Here is a 19,786-nt window from a genome sequence, read left to right on the forward strand (position 1 = left end):
TCCCTCCACACAATATTCTTTGGACCCAACCAGAACTGCCAGTATAAATGTGGCCAAGTGGAATCTGGATACATACATACATACATCCATCCAGCTCAGATCCAAAACCAAAGATATATGTAATCTTTGAGAACGTGTTCAGTGACCTCAGTCAAGAATTTGGTGCAGAAACGTTGTTTGGAACAGCATCTGCACCGCAGGATTGCATTTATGAAAATGCTTTGGTCGCTTCTTTGACCAAGCCGATTTTGAAATGCAGCAGTGACTCCAGATCTGCAAATCCGATAGTAAGGACTCCTGCATGTGGTGCAGCAGAAGGTGATGTTAAGCCCAAGATTTTTTATTATTAATTTAGTCTGTTGTATTAAATATAAATACTCCAAATATTTTCTATAACCCACAACAAAGGAACACTTACACTATTGTATTGCTCTGTCAGACTGTGTTTGCCAGTCAAACAATGTGTGACAAATGGACTTTAAGCTTTCCACTAATTCACTTGATACAACAGAAACCCAAGGCTGCCAAACAGACAACATACAGGTCCAGCAAGCTCTGAGCTCTGTTGTACCTAAAAGTGAGGTTTCTCATTCTTCATAAGCAACGCAAAACAGTGTAGCAGAACACATTATAAAGCATAAATGTTCAGCATGGTTTCTTTTATTTTCTTCTTTCCAAACTCTCTGGAAAAGACAACATGTCAGAGCTCTTCCTTACAGAGGATTTGCTCCATGTTAAAAAAAAACAAAAAAAATAGAAGGTAGAATAGAAGGTTTTTAGGTCCATCTCAGAAGACAGATGCTACATGGATGAAGATGCATTGTTGCTCTCCTATGCTAAGAATGTTACAAATGTGGGGGAAATAAATCAATATAAAAAGTGCTGCTATGACATATAGAGAAGTTATTTCACTCACTATCTGCCAGAATCTTGAAAGGCAAGCTAATAATGAGTAAATGTTTTAAAAGTGCTAACTGCGCAGCTTTCGACAAATAAAGTCTGTTTGTTAATGGCTCGTTTCGTCATCCTGCCTACCTCTCACTGTCACAAGTATCTTAGTGAAATTAATATTATTTTATCACTGATACAATAATACAAGGTACTATAACAAACAATGTATGTTTGTTTTTGTAAGTAACAATTTTGAGAGGAATCATATTTTTAAATCGACTTATATTTAGATTTTCAGACCTTTCACATGTGAAGGGGAATAAAAGTAAAGGATTGACTAAAACATCAATAAAATGATAAAAACCTATAAAACATTTCCAATTAACAGTAGAAAAAGCAATAGTGATGGTTCTGGTCCAATTCTGTGATATTCCCACTATAATAATTCAATAGGAACCATTCAGGACAGACAGGCAGTCTTGGGTATCAAAGGCATTTTCACTTACACAGAGAGACAGGATTTATATAGGCTAATCCATAATGGAAAAATCAGGGAGGCATTTCAGAAGGACAAAGTTTAGCTATTTTCCCATACCAGATAGTCATACAACTTCGCTGGAATGTGTGGTACTAGAGATCACTGTCATACCAATTAACTCCAGACAGACATGTAACTTTATAGTGGAGTGTTGAAGAGACCCTTGCCATAACAGACAATGACACAGGAGAACGTTCCCTCATCTTTCTACAAAGATGGTAGAGTGTTTACTGACACAATCTGCCATAATCACTTATCACAGTTAACTGCTCAAAACAGTCACAAAGAATAAGCACAAAGGTATTAGGGAATTAAAATGTTTAATACATTAATGGAATGTTTTTCACTATATAAATAAATGGACACTTGAACAAGTTTAAATGTCTGCTGGTATAGAAGCCTGGAGTGATAAACACAAGATAATTAATTGCTCTGTTTCCCTCAGTTTTCTGCCCATGAAGTCTCTGATCTTCAACAACCTTGAAAAGATGATTTAAGAAACATTAATTAGTATCAGATTGACTACAAAGAATCATGTCCTACAGACTGCCTGTCCTACACATAAAGCTGGTTTGTTTCATTCTGTGTAAACACAAAAACAGTGTAAACATGAGCACAAGTCATTCACAAGTTATTCACATTAACTTCATTGTTCTGTCGTGTTTATTAAAAATATAATAAAAAATGTAAAACAAATAGGAGCTGATACTGGCAGTAATGAATGGAGACCAGTAATCACTCTATGAAATGATCTGCTGACTGTGTTCATCTATATTTCATTGTTAGCTGGTTTTGAAGTATTTGTTTAACGTTTCATATGACCAGGTACAGTGTTCATGTAGGTCTTTATTGTATCCAGGAGTGAGTCAACCTGGTACCTCTGAAATGGTGCCATAAGTATTGTAGCTCTGACCTTTGTGTGTGTCCTGCCTCAGCTCTGAGTACACAGTGTCTGTCCCCACTCTGGTCTTGTCTAGTAGGGGTAAAAAAGACTGAATTAGACCACTGGAAGAACTAAAACCTCAAAAATAAGGAGAACATGACCTGAATTCAGTGCACCAAATAGCATACAACATTACTGAGTGTTGAATCAAAACTTATAACCTAAATTATTTGTAAAGCCCTCAGGTATCTTAGTTTGCCACTAGGGGGAACCAAAGACTCTCCATGTACCTTGATATTTCTTTGGTTTTTTTATGGGTTTCATTTTAACTTCAACATAAGTGACATCACTGGGTCCAGCACCAGAATCTACAGTAACACAGAACAAAATCAAAACAAATCTCTCACTGACATTTAGCTTTGTAACAAGTCAGTAAACATTCCATCATCCATGCTGTAGATCAGACTGCATTCTACACTGAGTAGTTACAAAAAAATTTTACTCCTCCTGACTCAATCTGGGAGTCAAAACAACCTGAAGAGTCCTACCTGATATGGGTGTAGTGGAGACAGCCAAGGCCATTTTACTATCACACCGAGAGATGACTCCTTCCCCCGCTGAGTGTGAGAGACTGACTCATCTAAATCTCTTTGATTGTATGTAAAGGTAAACAGTGGTTCTTTGCCCATCACAAGGCTCCAAGGAATTCACACTCATAACGGCTTTCTTCTCCAAAGCTTCGAAGACTAACCTTATCTGATCAAGTGTAAGACAAAGACCCTTAAGTTAAAGTTAATTCTGTTTGGCCGACAGACATTGATTTTAGTTTAGCTTCGAGTAAACTTCCACAAGTGAACAGCGCAATTGCGCATCTTCATCTGCGACTGTGACGTCACTGCTGTCTTCGCCATTTGAAGTCTCAGAGAGCTGGTGTTGTGCCGAATTCCAACTCCCCCGGCAGAATCAGACTCCCCTCGTTGACCCGTGCATAAAGACACAACAGATGGTATTCGCGATTTATGTCTGACCACATGACTATGCAGTATCATGGCAGTATTATGTCTAAATATCTAGTTAGGACAAAACTAGAGTTCTCAATGAACTAAGTTATAATCACTGTAACTCACAGGATTGAAATGTCTGCATAGGAATCACATATTTGAAAAATTCCAATCTGGTTTTAGGCCCTATCACAGTACTGAAACAGCATTAGTTAAAATAACAAATGATCTCCTCCTTGCTTCAGATCAAGGCTATGTATCACTGTTAGTGCTTCTTGATCTTAGTGCAGCTTTCGACACAATTGATCATAGGATCTTGCTAGAAAGGTTAGAACGCTGGGTTGGAGTCTCAGGCACAGCCCTTTCATGGTTTTATTCTTACCTAACAAATCGCTATCAGTTTGTAGAGCTCAATAATATTCCATCTAAACGTACAAAAGTTAAATATGGGGTCCCGCAAGGCTCCATTTTAGGACCACTATTATTTACATTATATATGCTACCATTGGGCACAGTTATAAACAAACATGGTGTCAATTTTCACTGCTATGCAGATGACACTCAACTTTACATATCAGCCAAACCTGATGACAAACTCAGCTTAGGAAAAATTGAGGCTTCCTCCAACTTAATGAGGACAAAACAGAAGTTCTCCTCCTGGGCCCTAAGGCCTCAAAACAGAAAATTCCAGATCTAATGCTTAATCTCGCAGACTACCCCATTACACCTGGCACAGTAGCCAAAAACCTAGACGTCATACTCGACTCTGACCTATCATTCGATAAATACATAGATAATACTACTAGGATAGTAGTGCACGCCTTAGCTGTTAGCTCCAGATTAGATTACTGTAACTCACTACTGTTAGGATGTTCAAATAGGAATTTAAATAAACTTCAAATAGTTCAAAATGCCGCAGCCAGGGTTCTGACCAGAACTAGAAAATTTCAGCATATCAGTCCAGTCCTATCAGCCCTGCATTGTCTCCCAGTTAAATTCCGTATTGACTTTAAAATTCTTTTATTAACTTATAAAGCATTGCACGGGCTTGCTCCTGAATACCTTCAGGAACTTATTTCCTATTATGAACCCCCACGTCCACTAAGATCACAGGGTGCTGGTCTTTTATTAGTTCCAAAAATTAACAAGGTAACAGCAGGGGGAAGAGCCTTTTCTTGTAAGGCCCCCCAGCTTTGGAATGATCTTCCTAAATGCGTCCGGGACTCTGACACAGTAACAATCTTTAAGTCTAGGTTGAAAACCCACTTATTTAGTTTAGCGTTTGATAATTAATATCCCCCCTTAGATAAAGGTACAGATCCAGGGGTTCACAGGCAAAGGGTTTTACGGTAGACTAGGGCGCTGGTGCTGTCATCCTGTCACTGCTTGAGGTCACTCAAGTTTGTTGACAGTGCAGTGGATGCCTATGTTACCTTCTGGTTCTGCCTTTTTTAGCTAGGCTGTAATAGTTTAACTTAATGCCGGAGTTGCTGCCACACTCCAGAAATGTTTATAATTTCACCTGTCATGTATATGTCCCCATGCAGCGCTAATTTTCCCTGTTTCATTTCTCCACATGGCTGCCCGCCTGCTTGAGGAATAATGAGATGAGGAGACCAGCGATCCATCCTGGGCCAGCCACCTCCTGCCTAACCGGATGCCTACACCATGATGGACATTATTACATCTTTTTCCTTTTCTTTCTGTATAAATTGTTGTTGTTGTCATGGTGACCGGTGTCGGCCAGAGGAGGATGGGTTCCCCCCCTGAGTCTTGGTTCCTCTCAAGGTTTCTTCCTCATGCAAAAAACTAGGGAGTTTTTCCTTGCCACTGTCGCCTTTGGCTTGCTCACTGGGGGCTAGGACTCGGCACTTGTAAAGGTGCTTTGTGACAACAACTGCTGTTAAATAAAATTTGATTGATTGATTGATTGATTGATTGATTGAAATGTCTGGTTAATTATGTTTTAATGTTTGTGATTTATCTGGATGTGTAGGCTATTACATAACAAGGGTTATTTTAATAAGGGGAGTATAATTTTGGTGACGACAATGCCTACCGAAATTATTCTCACGAATATCATCTGTAGAGTCTTTATGCACGTATAAATGAGGGGAGTCGGATTCTGCTGGGGAGTTGGAATTTGCCACCACACCTGTTTAGCAATTGTTGTTATCATTAGCCTCTGCCCGAATCCTCCCTTTTCCTAATTTCCTTCTAAGACTTCGTGTCCCTCCCTGGGTCCTATGCTAGTTAGAGATGTCTTATGGTAGCCATATAATCTTTAATTTAAAGATAATTTAAAATCCCATGACTGTCGATAGTTGCTTATTATTCTCTATTGTTGTTTAATTTTCTATTCTTTGTGGTTTATTATTATATCTCTGGTTTAGATTAGTAGATTTACATATAGGTTTAGTTTAATTCTTGAGCCAAATCATTCCATATGCTATTCCTAAAAATGCATCAATTGTAATATCAACCATTTAATGAATTTGGACATTTATTCATTACTCTTGTTATGGTGGTAAATACACATTTTTGTCGATGGTATTAGGTCACTGCGCGGAATCAGAACTTAACCCTTTGGTAATGAGACTGATTAAACAATATTCCACCTATCTCCATTATCACAATATTGGTTCCTGAGCAATCAGGATGGTGCCCCGTTCATAATTCATGAATAACCAGTGAATTTGCTACATGGGAGATTGTGAGATTATGAGACATGTGTTTTGATCAATCTATGCAGACTGATAGTCTGTGCATGGTACATTTAATCAGATACTCTATGAAAATGTGTGTGTGACCTGCTGATGGATGTGTGTGTGTGTGAATTAAACCCTAGAGTATGGGTGATGTGTGAAATAAACCCCAGTGTGAGGGTGACATGTGAACTAAACCCCAGTGTGAGGGTGATGAGTGAACTAAACCCCAGTGTGAGGGTGATTTGTGAACTAAACCCCAGTGTGAGGGTGATTTGTGAACTAAACCCCAGTGTGAGGGTGATTTGTGAACTAAACCCCAGTGTGAGGGTGATGAGTGAACTAAACCCCAGTGTGAGGGTGGTGTGTGAACTAAACCCCAGTGTGAGGGTGATGAAAGAACTAAACCCCAGTGTGAGGGTGATGTGTGAACTAAACCCCAGTGTGAGGGTGAGGTGTAAACTAAACCCCAGTGTGAGGGTGGTGTGTGAACTAAACCCCAGTGTGAGGGTGATGAGTGAACTAAACCCCAGTGTGAGGGTGATGTGGATGTACCTTTATTCCTGCTTTTGTTGTGTATCATGACCTGATCATAAGTGACATCACTGGGGTCGTCTGCAGCTTCATCTGGTACAGAGTACAGTGTGTTAGTCACTACAAGAGACTTCTGGACTTTACTGTATAGCTGCAATTTATGATCAAGTATTTCTACAATTAGTGGGAAATGAAACAACATCACCTGTATCACTCCTGTCTGGTCGACCAGCACTGTCATAAGTGTGAGCAGAATCTAGATTTACAAGAAAGGGTAATTTAATAAATACTAAAATGCAAGGTTATCTAATACAGCATGAAAGTGAGTCACAAGTTTGGAAATATTATTTAAACTGGTTTATTACTGAGGACAAAGCTATAAGTCATTATGAATGAGAAATGTCAGTGTCTTATTGTCTGAGCTGTGTACATTTTAGGGGTTTCATCTACAAACCCTTTAAAGTAGATATAATTTATTTTACCTCAATTATTAATCAGTCTCATTAATTAAAATCAGTCTCATGTTCAAATCAAACCAGAATCACAATCTTTAGTTCGTAACTAAATAAAGTAATTAATGATTTGATATCTGAAGGACTTAAAAAACCATGAAACCATGAAGAGTTATTGGCAACATCCACAATCTGTGTAATGCTTTAAGTGTAGAGCAATTTGGAGGCAAACACAAGCGCTGAAAAGAGTGAGACACACACACACACATACTGTCTATTATTAATATAATAAATTGTGCATTGTTATCAGACCTTTGTTGGTTTTGTAACACCACAGTAGGACCAATAAGATGAAGAGCAGAACTAAACTCAGACCCACAGATAAACCAACCAGGACATGAGGGGGTAACGCACCTAAACTCACAGGAACAAAAACATTCATGCAAAATAAAATAAATTTTATGAATACATTTCTCTTCACTGATCAATAATTATGTCAGGTCTGTTGGCAGCAATCAAATAAAACAAGTTTAATTATCAGCACACACATGAGAAAATGTAACATAAGGTAGTGAAACTTCTAGTCCAGAAACTAATTTATATAGAACAAAGTAGCAGATGGGGGAAATCACCAGCTTAATTCAGGAGAACAAGAAGTGTACAGTTATTATTATTGTTCATGTCTAAATATCTTTATCATATGATCAGTAATGTCAGGTCTTCTAGCAGTAACTGAAGAAACACACAATTCCTTCATATAGAAACAGGAAACTGACATGAGAAAAGATTTAAATGTGCAGCATTTCACAGACGCTCTTATCCAGAAGGACTTACATATTTATTAGTGTGACATTATGTGTGTGATCGTGTGGTAATCAAACCCCTGATCTTAGATCTTAGTGTTGTTAGAACTTTGCTGTAGCTGCTCCATCAGGTGAGTTACTGTTTATTACTACTGACAGTTACTGGTTCACTGTAATTCTGGTGGAGATGAAGTGGCAGAGTTCACATGCTGCTCTCAGAGTTGTTACCAAGGTAACTACTCACCTTTAACAGAGAGAAGCAATCTGTTACTGTCCTGTGATGATTTTGGTCTGTAATCTCTCTCTCCTCTACACCAGTACTGATCCTGGTCTGCTGGTGAGCTGATGGTGAAGGTGTTTACCTCAGACTGATGGACAGCAGTCTTACTGCTGCCTTTATACCACTGATACCTCCAGTTACTGAAAGACTGTATTTCACACTTCAGAGTGACTGACTCTCCAGTGAACACAGGACTCTGAGACTCCACAGTCATTGTAGCAGTGGGTAACACTTTAAAATGAAAAACAAAGGAATACTCTGATTTATACATCTGTTAGAAATTCTCACATTCTCAGATTAAAAGATTATAATTCATTAAACTATTTCAATACATGCTGCAAACCTGTGTGTTTGTGTGTGTGTTTGTGTTCATTCATCACACCTGTTACGTATCTCGTTATCATTATGTGTTGCACTTGTTTCTCCTTGTTATAGCAAGAACCTTAAATATTATTGTAGAACCGTAGAACCACCCTGCAACCACGGACTTGTGCTAATGGGCCGCCAAATGGAGGATGGGTTCCCTTTTGAGTCTTGGACCTCCCGAGGTTTCTTTCTAATCCCTACCACCATCCTTGCCACTTTTTCCTCGCCACTGCCACCTTTGGCTTGCTCATTAGGGATCTGGACCCATACGATTGTAAAGCTGCTTTGTGACAACATGTGTTGTGAAAAGTTATTTATGTGCTATATAAATAAATTTGACTTTGACTTTGACTTTAAAGTGATTCAGAATCATATGGCATTTTACATGTTGTGGATGATATTCTGTAGGGATCCCTAAAACACAATTAGCCTAGCTCTAAAAAGACCCAGACACATGTGGCACATGCGAGACTAAAAAACTCAGTGATGTGATTGGTTACTTTCAATGTAAAAGGGACCACAAAGAGGAGCAGGTCAGTCAGTCCTAGGGCTGCTCCTTTGTTGTTACTCTGTGTGGTTGAAATAAAGTATTTTTATTTTCTGTTTTTCACTTTCCTGTGTCCAAGTGTTTCTTCACTGGCCTCACAAAATGTCAGTTTTTTGCCATGACAATGTAAATGAACATATAATAATAATAATCTTTATTTGTATAGCACCTTTTATACATACTGTAACGTGGGGTGCATGGAGAAGGACGAGGCACGAAGTCCAACGCAATCTCAACGTTACGTTTATTGAGACACAAATATAGTGCAGATAGCGCACATATAACAAAACACACTCACAAGAGACTCCGACAAAGACGAGCACAGGACACTGCGTGAACGCACATTAAATAGACAGACAACATAAACCCCGAGTGATCACGAGACGAGCCACAGGTGAGACTGATGAACACAATCAGACACAACCACACCCACCACGGACGTAATTTTGGGGGGGGACGGGGGGGACATGCCCCCCCCACTTTTTCAAAAGCCGGCTTTGGTCCCCCCCAGTTTTTACGGTTAAAACCAAATATTTAAATAGCGACGAATCTATGTCCCCCCCACTTTTGAAATCAAAATTACGTCCATGACACCCACGAAGATCCACAGACGCAGACGACTAGACGTAGATGTCATGGTGGGTCGGCTGGGAGGCCACCAGAGGGTACGTGTACCCAGTAGCGCACGCACACGGCACACACCCCCTTGCAATAAGCCACTACCCCGGTCACAATCACCAGACTACTGACACCTGTTCTTTGTTATTGTGCACTCTTTATTTTCCCACAGGTCGTGCAGTCTAGTGCTGCACATTCCCCGAGGACAATGCGCATGCTGCAAGAGCTGCACCTTCAAAGAGGAGAACGAGCCTGTCTCTTGTTATTTTTGTTCTGTGCTCTTCGTGAGCTTTTGCATTGTTGCTTTTTGTCTTCGCTTTACTTGGTGTGCTTTGGGCTTTGGGCCATAGTGGCTAAAAGCACCCTCGCCAATCTTTAATAGGCTTTTAGGAATCACCAGTAGATTACTGTTTGAAGACCTGAGAGAGCTGACTGGAACATATCTAACCATCATTTCACTGAGGTAAAGAGGAGCAAGACCATGAAAACATTTAAAAACCATGTCTAGAACCTTAAAATCTATTCTAAAGCTGACAGGTAACCAGTGCAGTGAGTGGAGTGCAGGTGTAATATGATCTCTCTTTCTCCTGCGGGTCAGGACCCTTGCAGCAGCATTCTGAGCTCGCTGTAGGTGAGAAATAGAGTTCTTTGTAAGAGCAGATAGAAGAGCGTTACAATAATCTAGCCTTGATGTGATAAATGCATGGACAAGTTTTTTACTGTCAGCAGGAGAGAGCATATCTCGGACCTTAGCGATGTTTCGAAGGTGAAAATAAGCTGTCTTGCACGTAGTCATGATGTGTGATTTGAAGCTGAGCTCATTATCAAAAGTGACACTCAGGTTCTTAACACATTGTTTGGCATTCAGATTCATTTGATTTAAATAAGTCTGAACATCATTCCTCCTGGCCTTTGCCAATAACAAGAACCTTTGTCTTCTCTTTATTTGATTGCTGAAAATTGTCAGACATCCATGTCTGTATATCATCTATGCAGTCAATCAATGAGCAAATTGATTTTAGGGCTTTAGGTTCTAGAGAAATGCAGAGTATCATCTGCATATTGATGGTAACTAATACCATGTTTGCTAATGATATGTGGTAACGGAAGCATATATAGATTGTATAGTAATGGCCCAAGAATTGATCCTTGGGGGACGCTACAAGTTATTTTTTGGAGGAAGAGGTACCTAATGCAACATAGTAATCACGCCCAGTTAGGTACGATCTAAACCAGGTCAAGACTAAGCCACTAAGGCCTACCCAGCTCTGTAGTCGATCAAGAAGTATTTCATGATCAACAATGTCAAAAGCAGCGCTTAAATTGAAGTAATAATAATATAGTAAGCTGAACCTTTAGAGCAGGGGTGCCCGTTACATCGATCGCGATTCAAGGATTCAAGGATTCAAAGTGTTTATTGTCATATGCACAGAGGGAACAGGTTTCCTAAGATGCAATGAAAATCTTACTTTGCTCCTCGCTAAGAATGCCACAGTGTCACGTATGACCGTGCCCCCCTCCGTTAGCTGTCACTCCAAACTCCCTCGTGTCTGTGTTTCATACCTGTTTACCCCGCCCCGCTCGTTCGTCTCTGTGATTACCTTGTTTGTTACCACGCCCCGTGTTATTACCGTCACCTGCCCCTCGTTAGATTCCTTGTATTTAAGCCCCTGAGTCTCCCTTGTCCTTTGTCTGGTATTTTGTTTGATTGGTTTGACTAAGTTCTTGTTCAGCGTTGTACCCGACCGTTTTGTGTCCCTGTCTTTTGATTCCTCGCCTGTTACTCGTGTTCCCCTGTTTTGTAATGCCCGTGTTTGCATGTTTTTCGGACTGCCCTCCTGTGATCGACCCTGCCTGGCTTTCTGACGATGAGTATGGTATTCCCTTTAATAAATCTCGCTCCTCTCAACATTTGTGTCCGTCTCCTCGCTACGCAGCGCGAGAACCGTTACACACAGGAAATATACACTAAATAAAATAATAATATAATAATAAACCTAAGCTACTACAATATAGAATCTTAAATTTACACCAGAGAATAAATTACAGCGGAGCAAAATGTACAGTGTATAAATTACAGTGATGTGTTGTAAAGTGCAACAGTGCGATTGTAATCTAAAGTGTGAGGAGTCATTTCTGGTTCAGAGCTCTGATTGCGGTGGGGAAGAAGGAATTCTTTAACCTGGAGGTCTTGCACCTCATGCTCCTGTACCTCCGGCCTGAGGGCAGAGGTTTGAACAGTCTGTGCTGGGGGTGGGTGGAGTCCTTGATGATGGCGGCAGCTTTCCTTCAGACTCTGTGGTTGTATATGCTCTGCAGAGAGTGCAGTGGAGAATTGGTGATCTTCTCTGCAGTCTTCACCACTCTCTGCAAGCATTTACGGTCCATCGCAGTCAGGCTGCCGTACCACACGGTGATGCAGCTGGTTAGGAGGCTCTAACCAGCTGGTGAGAAGTTGGTGAGGATCACAGGAGACATCCCAAACTTCTTCAGCCTCCTCAGGAAGTACAGCCGCTGTTGAGCTTTCCTGACTAGCTGCCTGGTGTTCAGTGACCATGTGAGGTCCTCACTGATGTGGACCCCCAGGTACTTAAAGCTGCCCACCCTCTCCACCTCGAGCTCCCGGATGAAAAGTGGCCGATGAGGTCTCCTCTCCTTCCTCATGTCCACTATCAGCTCCTTCGTCTTGTCCGTGTTGAGGGTAAGGTTGTTTTCATCACACCATGCCACCAGTCTGGTCACCTCTCTCCTGTAAGCTGCTTCATCTCCCCCAGTGATACGTCCTATCACTGCGGTGTCATCAGCAAATTTCAGGATGATGTTGTCCTTGTGGGAGGCGACGCAGTCATGGGTGAACAGGGTGTAAAGAATAGGGCTGAGGACGCAGCCCTGTGGAGTGCCGGTGTAGGTGGTGATGCTGGCTGAAGTCCTGTTGTTAATCCTGATGACCTGATGACCGAATCGCGATGAACGGTCGATCGCGAAGGAAGTGTCGGTCGATCGCATGACAATGTTTAAGTAGTGGATGAATGACAGGCTATTGTCCATCTGCACTGATGGTTGTATTTTGATTGACATACATGGTAGCCAATCTGACATCTAGGGTTTGACACACGCAACACCCCCATCGCCGCCCGATACCGATCGACACACACCGAGCCAGCACCTGGCAACTCAATTGCAATCAGCAGTGATGACCTGCAGCTGTCTGTACCTCTATTTAAGAAAGGCAGTTGCAGAGTCTCACTGCTGAGTTTTTTGTAGCCCATGCTATGAGCGTGTAGCAAGGCTCTGTGTAGGTATCGTCTTGCGTTCCAACGCTTTCTCTCTCACGTCGACATTGTTTTGCCACTGGAGTTTCTCCATTTGGAGACTTCATCCTGTCCATGCTCATTTGAGTGTTTTCACTCATGCATCTTCTCTGGCCATTGTCATGTTTTCCTTTGCTGTTTTTTCTCTGTTAGTTTTAGGTTGTTTTTGGGAAGGGTTTTTTGTTATCTACAATTATGGCCAGAGAGACAGCTAACTATTCTGGTGTCCTTCGTTTGGTTATTGAAGTTATTTAGTTTTTCTCGCATTGAGCATTCCGTGTTTCCTCATTCCTCACATTGTTTTTGCGGAGGTTCCAGTTCTTTGTTTTGTGTGGGCAGGCTCTTGGGTTCGCCTATTGCTTAAACCCTCACGGTGGACACTTGCGACCGAGACCCGCCACATTACACTCTGTTTTCCTTTCCTGTTTGTATTCTGTTTTATTAATGTTTATGATCATTACAGGATTTGTCCTTGTCCTTGTCCAGAGTGACTTACAGAAGTGATTTGGTGCTTTGTCATCACTATCAAATGCAGGTCTTCATGTGAGAATAGATGTGTGTTAAGAATATGATCAAGATAAAGCTCTGTCTACTTGTTTAGTGAAGAGGTCCGTCTACATCAAAGGTCACTAATAGGCTGACCTCGGTCGGAATCCGGACCCAAAACCGATACCAAAACCGAAACGACAACATAAAATCTTGTTGAGCACTTTCTGGTTTTCCGGTGCAGCTTTTACTGTACTTAATGGTAGTGGTCACACGTCCTAAGAAACCTATGGACCAATTGCATACCATGAGATACCACCAACCCGCTTCCAACCAGCTGATAAACTTTGAAATAAAGTGAGACCGAATGGGAGTTTGTGGAAGACATAACTTAGCGAAAGACAAAAATAAAGAGAAGTATAAGTAGAGAGAAACGGTGAAAAGAAAGAAATATACAGGCGGGCAGATAAGGAAGGACAGAGACGATGCATTATAAATAGTTGGACTTCCAGACCTCATAAAATATTGCCAGACTGGACCTGTTTAAATTTTAATTGAATACCCCTGGTCTACATGGAGACTCCCAGTGGACTATGATGATTATTCCCTCTGGACTCTGGACTCCCTCCAGTTTAATAATAAAGATTTGAAATAATTGGTCTCTCACCTCTAACTGAGACCCAGCTGTGTGGTGACTCTCCTCTCTCTGGGTGTTTACAGTGGTAGAGACCCTCATCTGACTTTGAGACAGTGTGGATGGTCATCTCTCCTGCAGTCTGGTACTGGATGAGTAATCCATCTTTATATAAATCAGCTCTGAAGTCTGATCTGACAGTGGGGCGAAGTAAACAGTGTAGAGTCAGAGGATCTCCCTCAGTCACAGGATGGACAGGACTCTCCAGGATCACACCACCATCTAGAACAGAGAAAATATTACTCATCATTTATGATACAGTCAAGAATGTTCACACCTTTCAACACCCATGCAGTAACCATCCACACAACCAGTGTTTGGCTTTAGATATTTGAGTAGACAAAGACATAACAAGCTCAAAATCTAAGTTGGTGCATGCATTGTGTGACTTGAGGGGAATGTATCACACAATTAGTATTCATTTGCATTGAATTGATTTATATTTTAGCATTCTCTAATCCTTCCCACCTTCTAATCCTTCCTTTCTGTTCCAGAATGTTACGAGCAAGGAAATTTGTGTACACCGTGAAAGATGTCATTGAAGCTGTTCGAACTGCAGAAAGTGATTTTGAGATGGAGTCAGACCATACCTGTCAAGTTTTGTATTTAAAAATACGGGACGTTTCCCGTATATGACGTCATCGCCTAGTTTGCATAATCGGTTATTTGCATATAGCTGGAATTGAGGCTGTAGGAGAGACGAAAACATCTTTGGAGTGGCACAAAGTGAAGAAAAACACCCCAAATATGTTTTGAACTACAAATGAATAAAAAAAAAATTCTAGTAGTATTTCTAGCTACAAATGGGGACATCTCCTGGGCATATTTATGTGCCTTTAGCCCGCGTTTGTGCTTGGCAGATTGTTTGTGCTGACGGACATCATTCCTTCCCCCATGAGAGACACTAAAATCACAGCTACAAATCTTACAGAATGAGTAGCTATGCCCCTTCATGCTCCTCTTTAGGAAAGTAAATTCCCTGTCCCATTCGTCAAGGTACTTACACGTACGCTTAGCTTTTTTGGCAGGACTGCCTTCTCTCGTTAAATCCATCTCTGATTTGTTGTTCCAGGTTTGCTCCCACTGTCAACACTAAACCCGCGAGTTTTCAATTTTTATTTGTTTTAAAGCATTCATGTGCCGCGCCAAACAGAATTCTGTCACTAGCCTCGCGAGAACCTGCAGTAGTCTGGGTGGCAGTTCTTGCGAGGCTAGTGACAGAATTCTGTTTGGAGTAGTACATGAATGCTTTAAAAAAAAAATTTGAAAACTGAAAATACGGGATGACGCCAGGACAGAGCGGTAAAATACGGGACTGTCCCGGCCAAAACGGGACACTTGACAGGTATGAGTCAGACACCAGTGAGTCAAGTGACGAGGAGCTGGACAAACAAAACCAGGCACCCATAGATTGCCCAACTGCTGATGAAGAGGAAGTTGCAGCAACTAAACTAGGGTGACCAAACGTCCGTATTTCCCGGGACATGTCCGTATTTCACGTCCTGTCCCGGGCGTCCCGGGATATTTTTTAAAACTGTGGAAATGTCCTGGTCGCTGGTACATGTACATCTTCTGGCACACCATGACCCTTGCTGTTATAAATGCCTGGCTCCTATACAAGAGGGACTGCAAAGCTTGCAACATACACAAGAAAGATTCTGAACAGGAGAGGGTTTCAGGTACAATAGCATCTTCTCTCATCCTGATAAGGATCAATCTTTGTTTGTGTTATTAAATATTCCACTAATTACATAATTTTAATCTCTGTTTGTAATTCTAATTTATCTTTCGGAGTGTCTATTTGCACCCGGGTACAAGTAGCATTTGCCACACAGCGAGGCTATTTTCACCCCTTAATTAAAAAAAAAAAAAAAAGCGAACCCATCTGCGCATGTCTACCAATGAATGCGCGGGAGCGAAAAGGCGCAAATTCAAAGGAACCGAAACGGAGACAGTAGGAAACGGTAAGCAGAATTTGGTTAATAGTTATGTATAAAAGGTCCATCACTCAATTTAACTTTACATTTTAAGATATATATTTAAGAAATAGTGTGAGAATTATTATCCAACGAACACTGATATATTTTTGAGCTAATAGGAGCATAATAGTGGCGAACGTAAAGTGTTACCGGGTGGGGGGTGTAAAATGGACACAGCGAGAAAAAAAAGACAGATTTCAAGTGTGCAGAAACAGTCTAAATAGTCGTTTGAACTAACCTAGTGAAAACCGGGACATTAAATGATTTTTATTTTTTGCCGGGACCGAATATTAAAAAGAAGGAAAACCGGGACAAACCGGGACAGCGACGTGAAAACCGGGACAGGTGGCAACACTAACTGGCGCTACAGAGCTTGGAGGCAGACACAAACGCTGAGGAGAGCGAGATTTATTAAGAGGAATGATCATGATCAAAGTCGTTCAAACAGGCAGGGGTCATAACGGGCGAGCCATCCAGGTTTGACAAATAAACAGGCATGAAGATACTAAGAATTAAACTAAGACACCGAACGAACACTTTAAACCAAACACGGGGTAAACGCATACAAACTAGAAAATCAGGCTACGGAAAACACAGACGACTGAGCAACGAAATGAGTAGAACTCACAGACCAGGAAGCGTAGAACACTGAACAAAGAGCATGAATAACAAGAGCACAACACGACCAAAGAGCATGAATAACAAGAGCACAACACGACCAAAGAGCATGAATAACAAGAGCACAACACGACCAAAGAGCATGAATAACAAGAGCACAACACGACCAAAGAGCATGAATAACAAGAGCACAAACTAACCAAATAGAACAAAACAACCAATAACCGATAAGTGAAACACTGGGACTATAAATACACAGAACTAAACTAGACACACAGGTGAAGACACTGATGACACGGGCGTGTCAGACGAGGGGAAACCATGGAGACAGACACGCAGGGAACAACACAGACACAAGGACAGGAACCCGAAGTGACAGAGAGGGGGGTGTAGCCCTACGTGACAGTCGCATTGCTATCTTACAAAAACAATTTTGTCCAGTCTATTTTTTGAGTTTTGTGTAAAATTATATAATTTTGTCTTTTTGTTCTCTATTTTTGTGTTGTTTCAGTACACACAAAGGACATGAATGTGTATAACAAAAGATGTACAGTCCTTTTGAATTAAGGTTTTTGCATGACAGAGTCAATATGCCAGACTTATAATGTAATGACTATTTTATATAAGCTAATATTTGTGTTTTCTCCCAAGAAGGAAGAAAAGCTAAAGAACATTTGTGAAGGATACTCCTTCGACAGTTGTGAGGAATTCCAGAGAGCACTGAGATTATGGAGTGAAGAGGGCTACCATCCAATGCACAAAATTAAAATTTATTTAAACATGATGTAAATAATAAAAACCCCAATTTATTTCTTTAAAAAATGTACAAACCATCCAGAAAAAATGAATTAAAAAGTCAAATCTGTCTTCTGCATTCTGTGAAATTAAATAAAATTAAAGAGGCTGATAATGTACTGGCAGGAAGAATATTTGTATACATCATACTGTAACGCTGGCGACTGGGTGAAGGACGAGACACAGAATCCTGTTCGCTACAGACGTTACTTTATTTGTCTTTACACATATAGCGCAGACAGCGCACGTTTAACACTCATATAGAGACACGTAGACTCAAACAACGACGAGCACAAGACACTGCGTGAACGCACATTAAATAGACAAACTACATAAACCCCACATGATGACGAGACGAGCCACAGGTAAAACGAATTATCACAGGACGCAACCGCACCCACGGAGATCCACTGACGCAGACGACGTAAACACACGCCCAAAGGGAGGGGTCGGGGACCATAACGTGACACATACAATGTGGTGTACATATCAGGGTGCTACAGACAGATATTAACTTGTGTTACATTTTGTTTTAACATTATTTATCACTGGCAGTGTATATTACATGTAGTATTTACCATGTGATTACTGCCATTAGCGGTAAGCGACTTAGGATAATTAAATTGCTATTTAAATTCTAAGCATGGTAAAGAAAAAGACTCACAAGTGAAAAACAAAATTCAAACAGGTCTACCCCATAACCCCAAATAAAAGTATCTTCACTTCTTGTAAAATAATTTGTAAGTAAAATGGAACACAAAAGAATAGTACTAATCTTTGATAAATCAAAATGTTGGGTGCAAATAGTACACACTGCTACGTATAGCCGGGTGCAAATAGCACACACTGCTGCATATACCCGGGTGCAAATAGCACACACTGCTATGTACACCCGGGTGCAAATAGCACACACTGCTGCATATACCCGGGTGCAAATAGCACACACTGCTATGTACACCCGGGTGCAAATAGCACACACTGCTGCATATACTCGGGTGCAAATAACACATACTGCTGCATATACCCGGGTGCAAATAGCATCTGCCTTTATCTTTTTCAAATTTTCTTCAGGTAAACTCAATTACTCCAAAACCAAGGCGAAGGCGACCATCTTTAGGCAGGGGGAGCCCTGTATCACAGACGATATCACGGAGCTCTGTATCACCAGTGACATGACGGAGCCCTTTGACGTCCATGACAGTGTACCGCCAGTGGTATGTGTACCGCCAGTGGATGTGCGCAAGGACATGGTTGCACATTTCCCGGTGAAATTTAAAAGAGGATGCTGCAGACACTGTCACCGGTTTTCCATCCACCGAGTTTTTGCGCATTTTGAAAATGCGCATGAAAAAAGCTGGATGGAAAAAGACCAAAATTCGAAAAAAAGCCCCAAATATCGCAAAAAGATTTTTACGCTAGGAGGAGGTGGAAAAGTTAGACTATCGCATCGCCAAAATTCGAAAAAACTGGATGGAAAAGGGTTTTTCGCATAAACGATGACGTATCATGCCTCAAGTCATGTGGTTCTGTACATGATCGCGATGTAAAGATGGCAAATGCATGCAAAAACAGTTCTGGAGAGAGCAAAAATTGAATTTACCTTCTCCATGTATAGAAAAGAAAAAGAAAAAAATGTTTCAAAATCTCAACGTGCAAAAATGCGTAACTGCCAGATGGACGTAAAACCACTATTGTTTGGCGTCCTCTCACGTGATCTAAAGTTTATTCGCATAACTGTAATGAATGGAAACAAGGCTTAATTCGCATTTTTTCCTGCCGAAACTTGGAAATTGCGCATTATTTTTTTGAAAGATTTGGATGGAAACCCAGCTATTGATAAAGGCTACACTAATACCCTCTGCAGGAAGTGTAGTGTGCGGCTATGCTTGTCGGACGAAAGGAACTGCTTTTTGGAGTTCCACTGTACATAAAAACAAGTGGTTATCACCATTTCCTCACACTAGTCTGGGTTCAGGCTGCTTGTCCTGGGTATGCAACACAGTTTTCATTCTTTTTTTTCTAATTCTAATTTTTTTACCAATAAATTAAGATTCATAAAAGTATGACTGCTGTGTGATTATTAATAATGAGATTTACTGTTAAAGAGCTTTATACGCAGTCCACAGTGCAAATCAAGCCTTATTCGTTCAGTATATTTGTTTTGACAGCATAGGGGCCCGATGTTGCAATATTGCAACATTTCTGTAAAAACTTACTAAAACATAAAAAACTTGGTAACACTTCAGTTTCTGCATCAGAGGACCCCTTTAACGTCATTAGAGAGA

General features: G+C 40.8%; 1 protein-coding gene across 4 annotated transcripts in view; it reads right to left on the minus strand.

The window, feature by feature from the left end:
• Window positions 1-555: 555 nt before the first annotated feature.
• LOC143481602 (Fc receptor-like protein 5) overlaps window positions 556-19,786 on the minus strand; it is a 34,467-nt gene continuing 15,236 nt past the window's right edge. Inside the window, exons 5-12 of one of the 4 annotated variants that reach the window (XM_076979674.1) lie at window positions 14,083-14,331; window positions 8,052-8,318; window positions 7,317-7,418; window positions 6,758-6,808; window positions 6,574-6,645; window positions 2,603-2,680; window positions 2,343-2,402; window positions 556-1,908 (exon numbers count right to left, since the gene is read on the minus strand). In XM_076979674.1, the coding sequence (XP_076835789.1) occupies window positions 1,901-1,908; window positions 2,343-2,402; window positions 2,603-2,680; window positions 6,574-6,645; window positions 6,758-6,808; window positions 7,317-7,418; window positions 8,052-8,318; window positions 14,083-14,331 (887 nt within the window). In that variant the 3' untranslated portion in view covers window positions 556-1,900. Of the gene's footprint in view, window positions 1,909-2,340; window positions 2,403-2,602; window positions 6,646-6,757; window positions 6,809-7,316; window positions 7,419-8,051; window positions 8,319-14,082; window positions 14,332-19,786 lie in introns of those variants that run through there. The other 3 variants (XR_013122041.1, XR_013122039.1, XR_013122040.1) reach the window with 3 other exon arrangements.

Source organism: Brachyhypopomus gauderio, chromosome 18 (assembly GCF_052324685.1).
Source record: "Brachyhypopomus gauderio isolate BG-103 chromosome 18, BGAUD_0.2, whole genome shotgun sequence".
Lineage (NCBI taxonomy): Eukaryota > Metazoa > Chordata > Actinopteri > Gymnotiformes > Hypopomidae > Brachyhypopomus > Brachyhypopomus gauderio.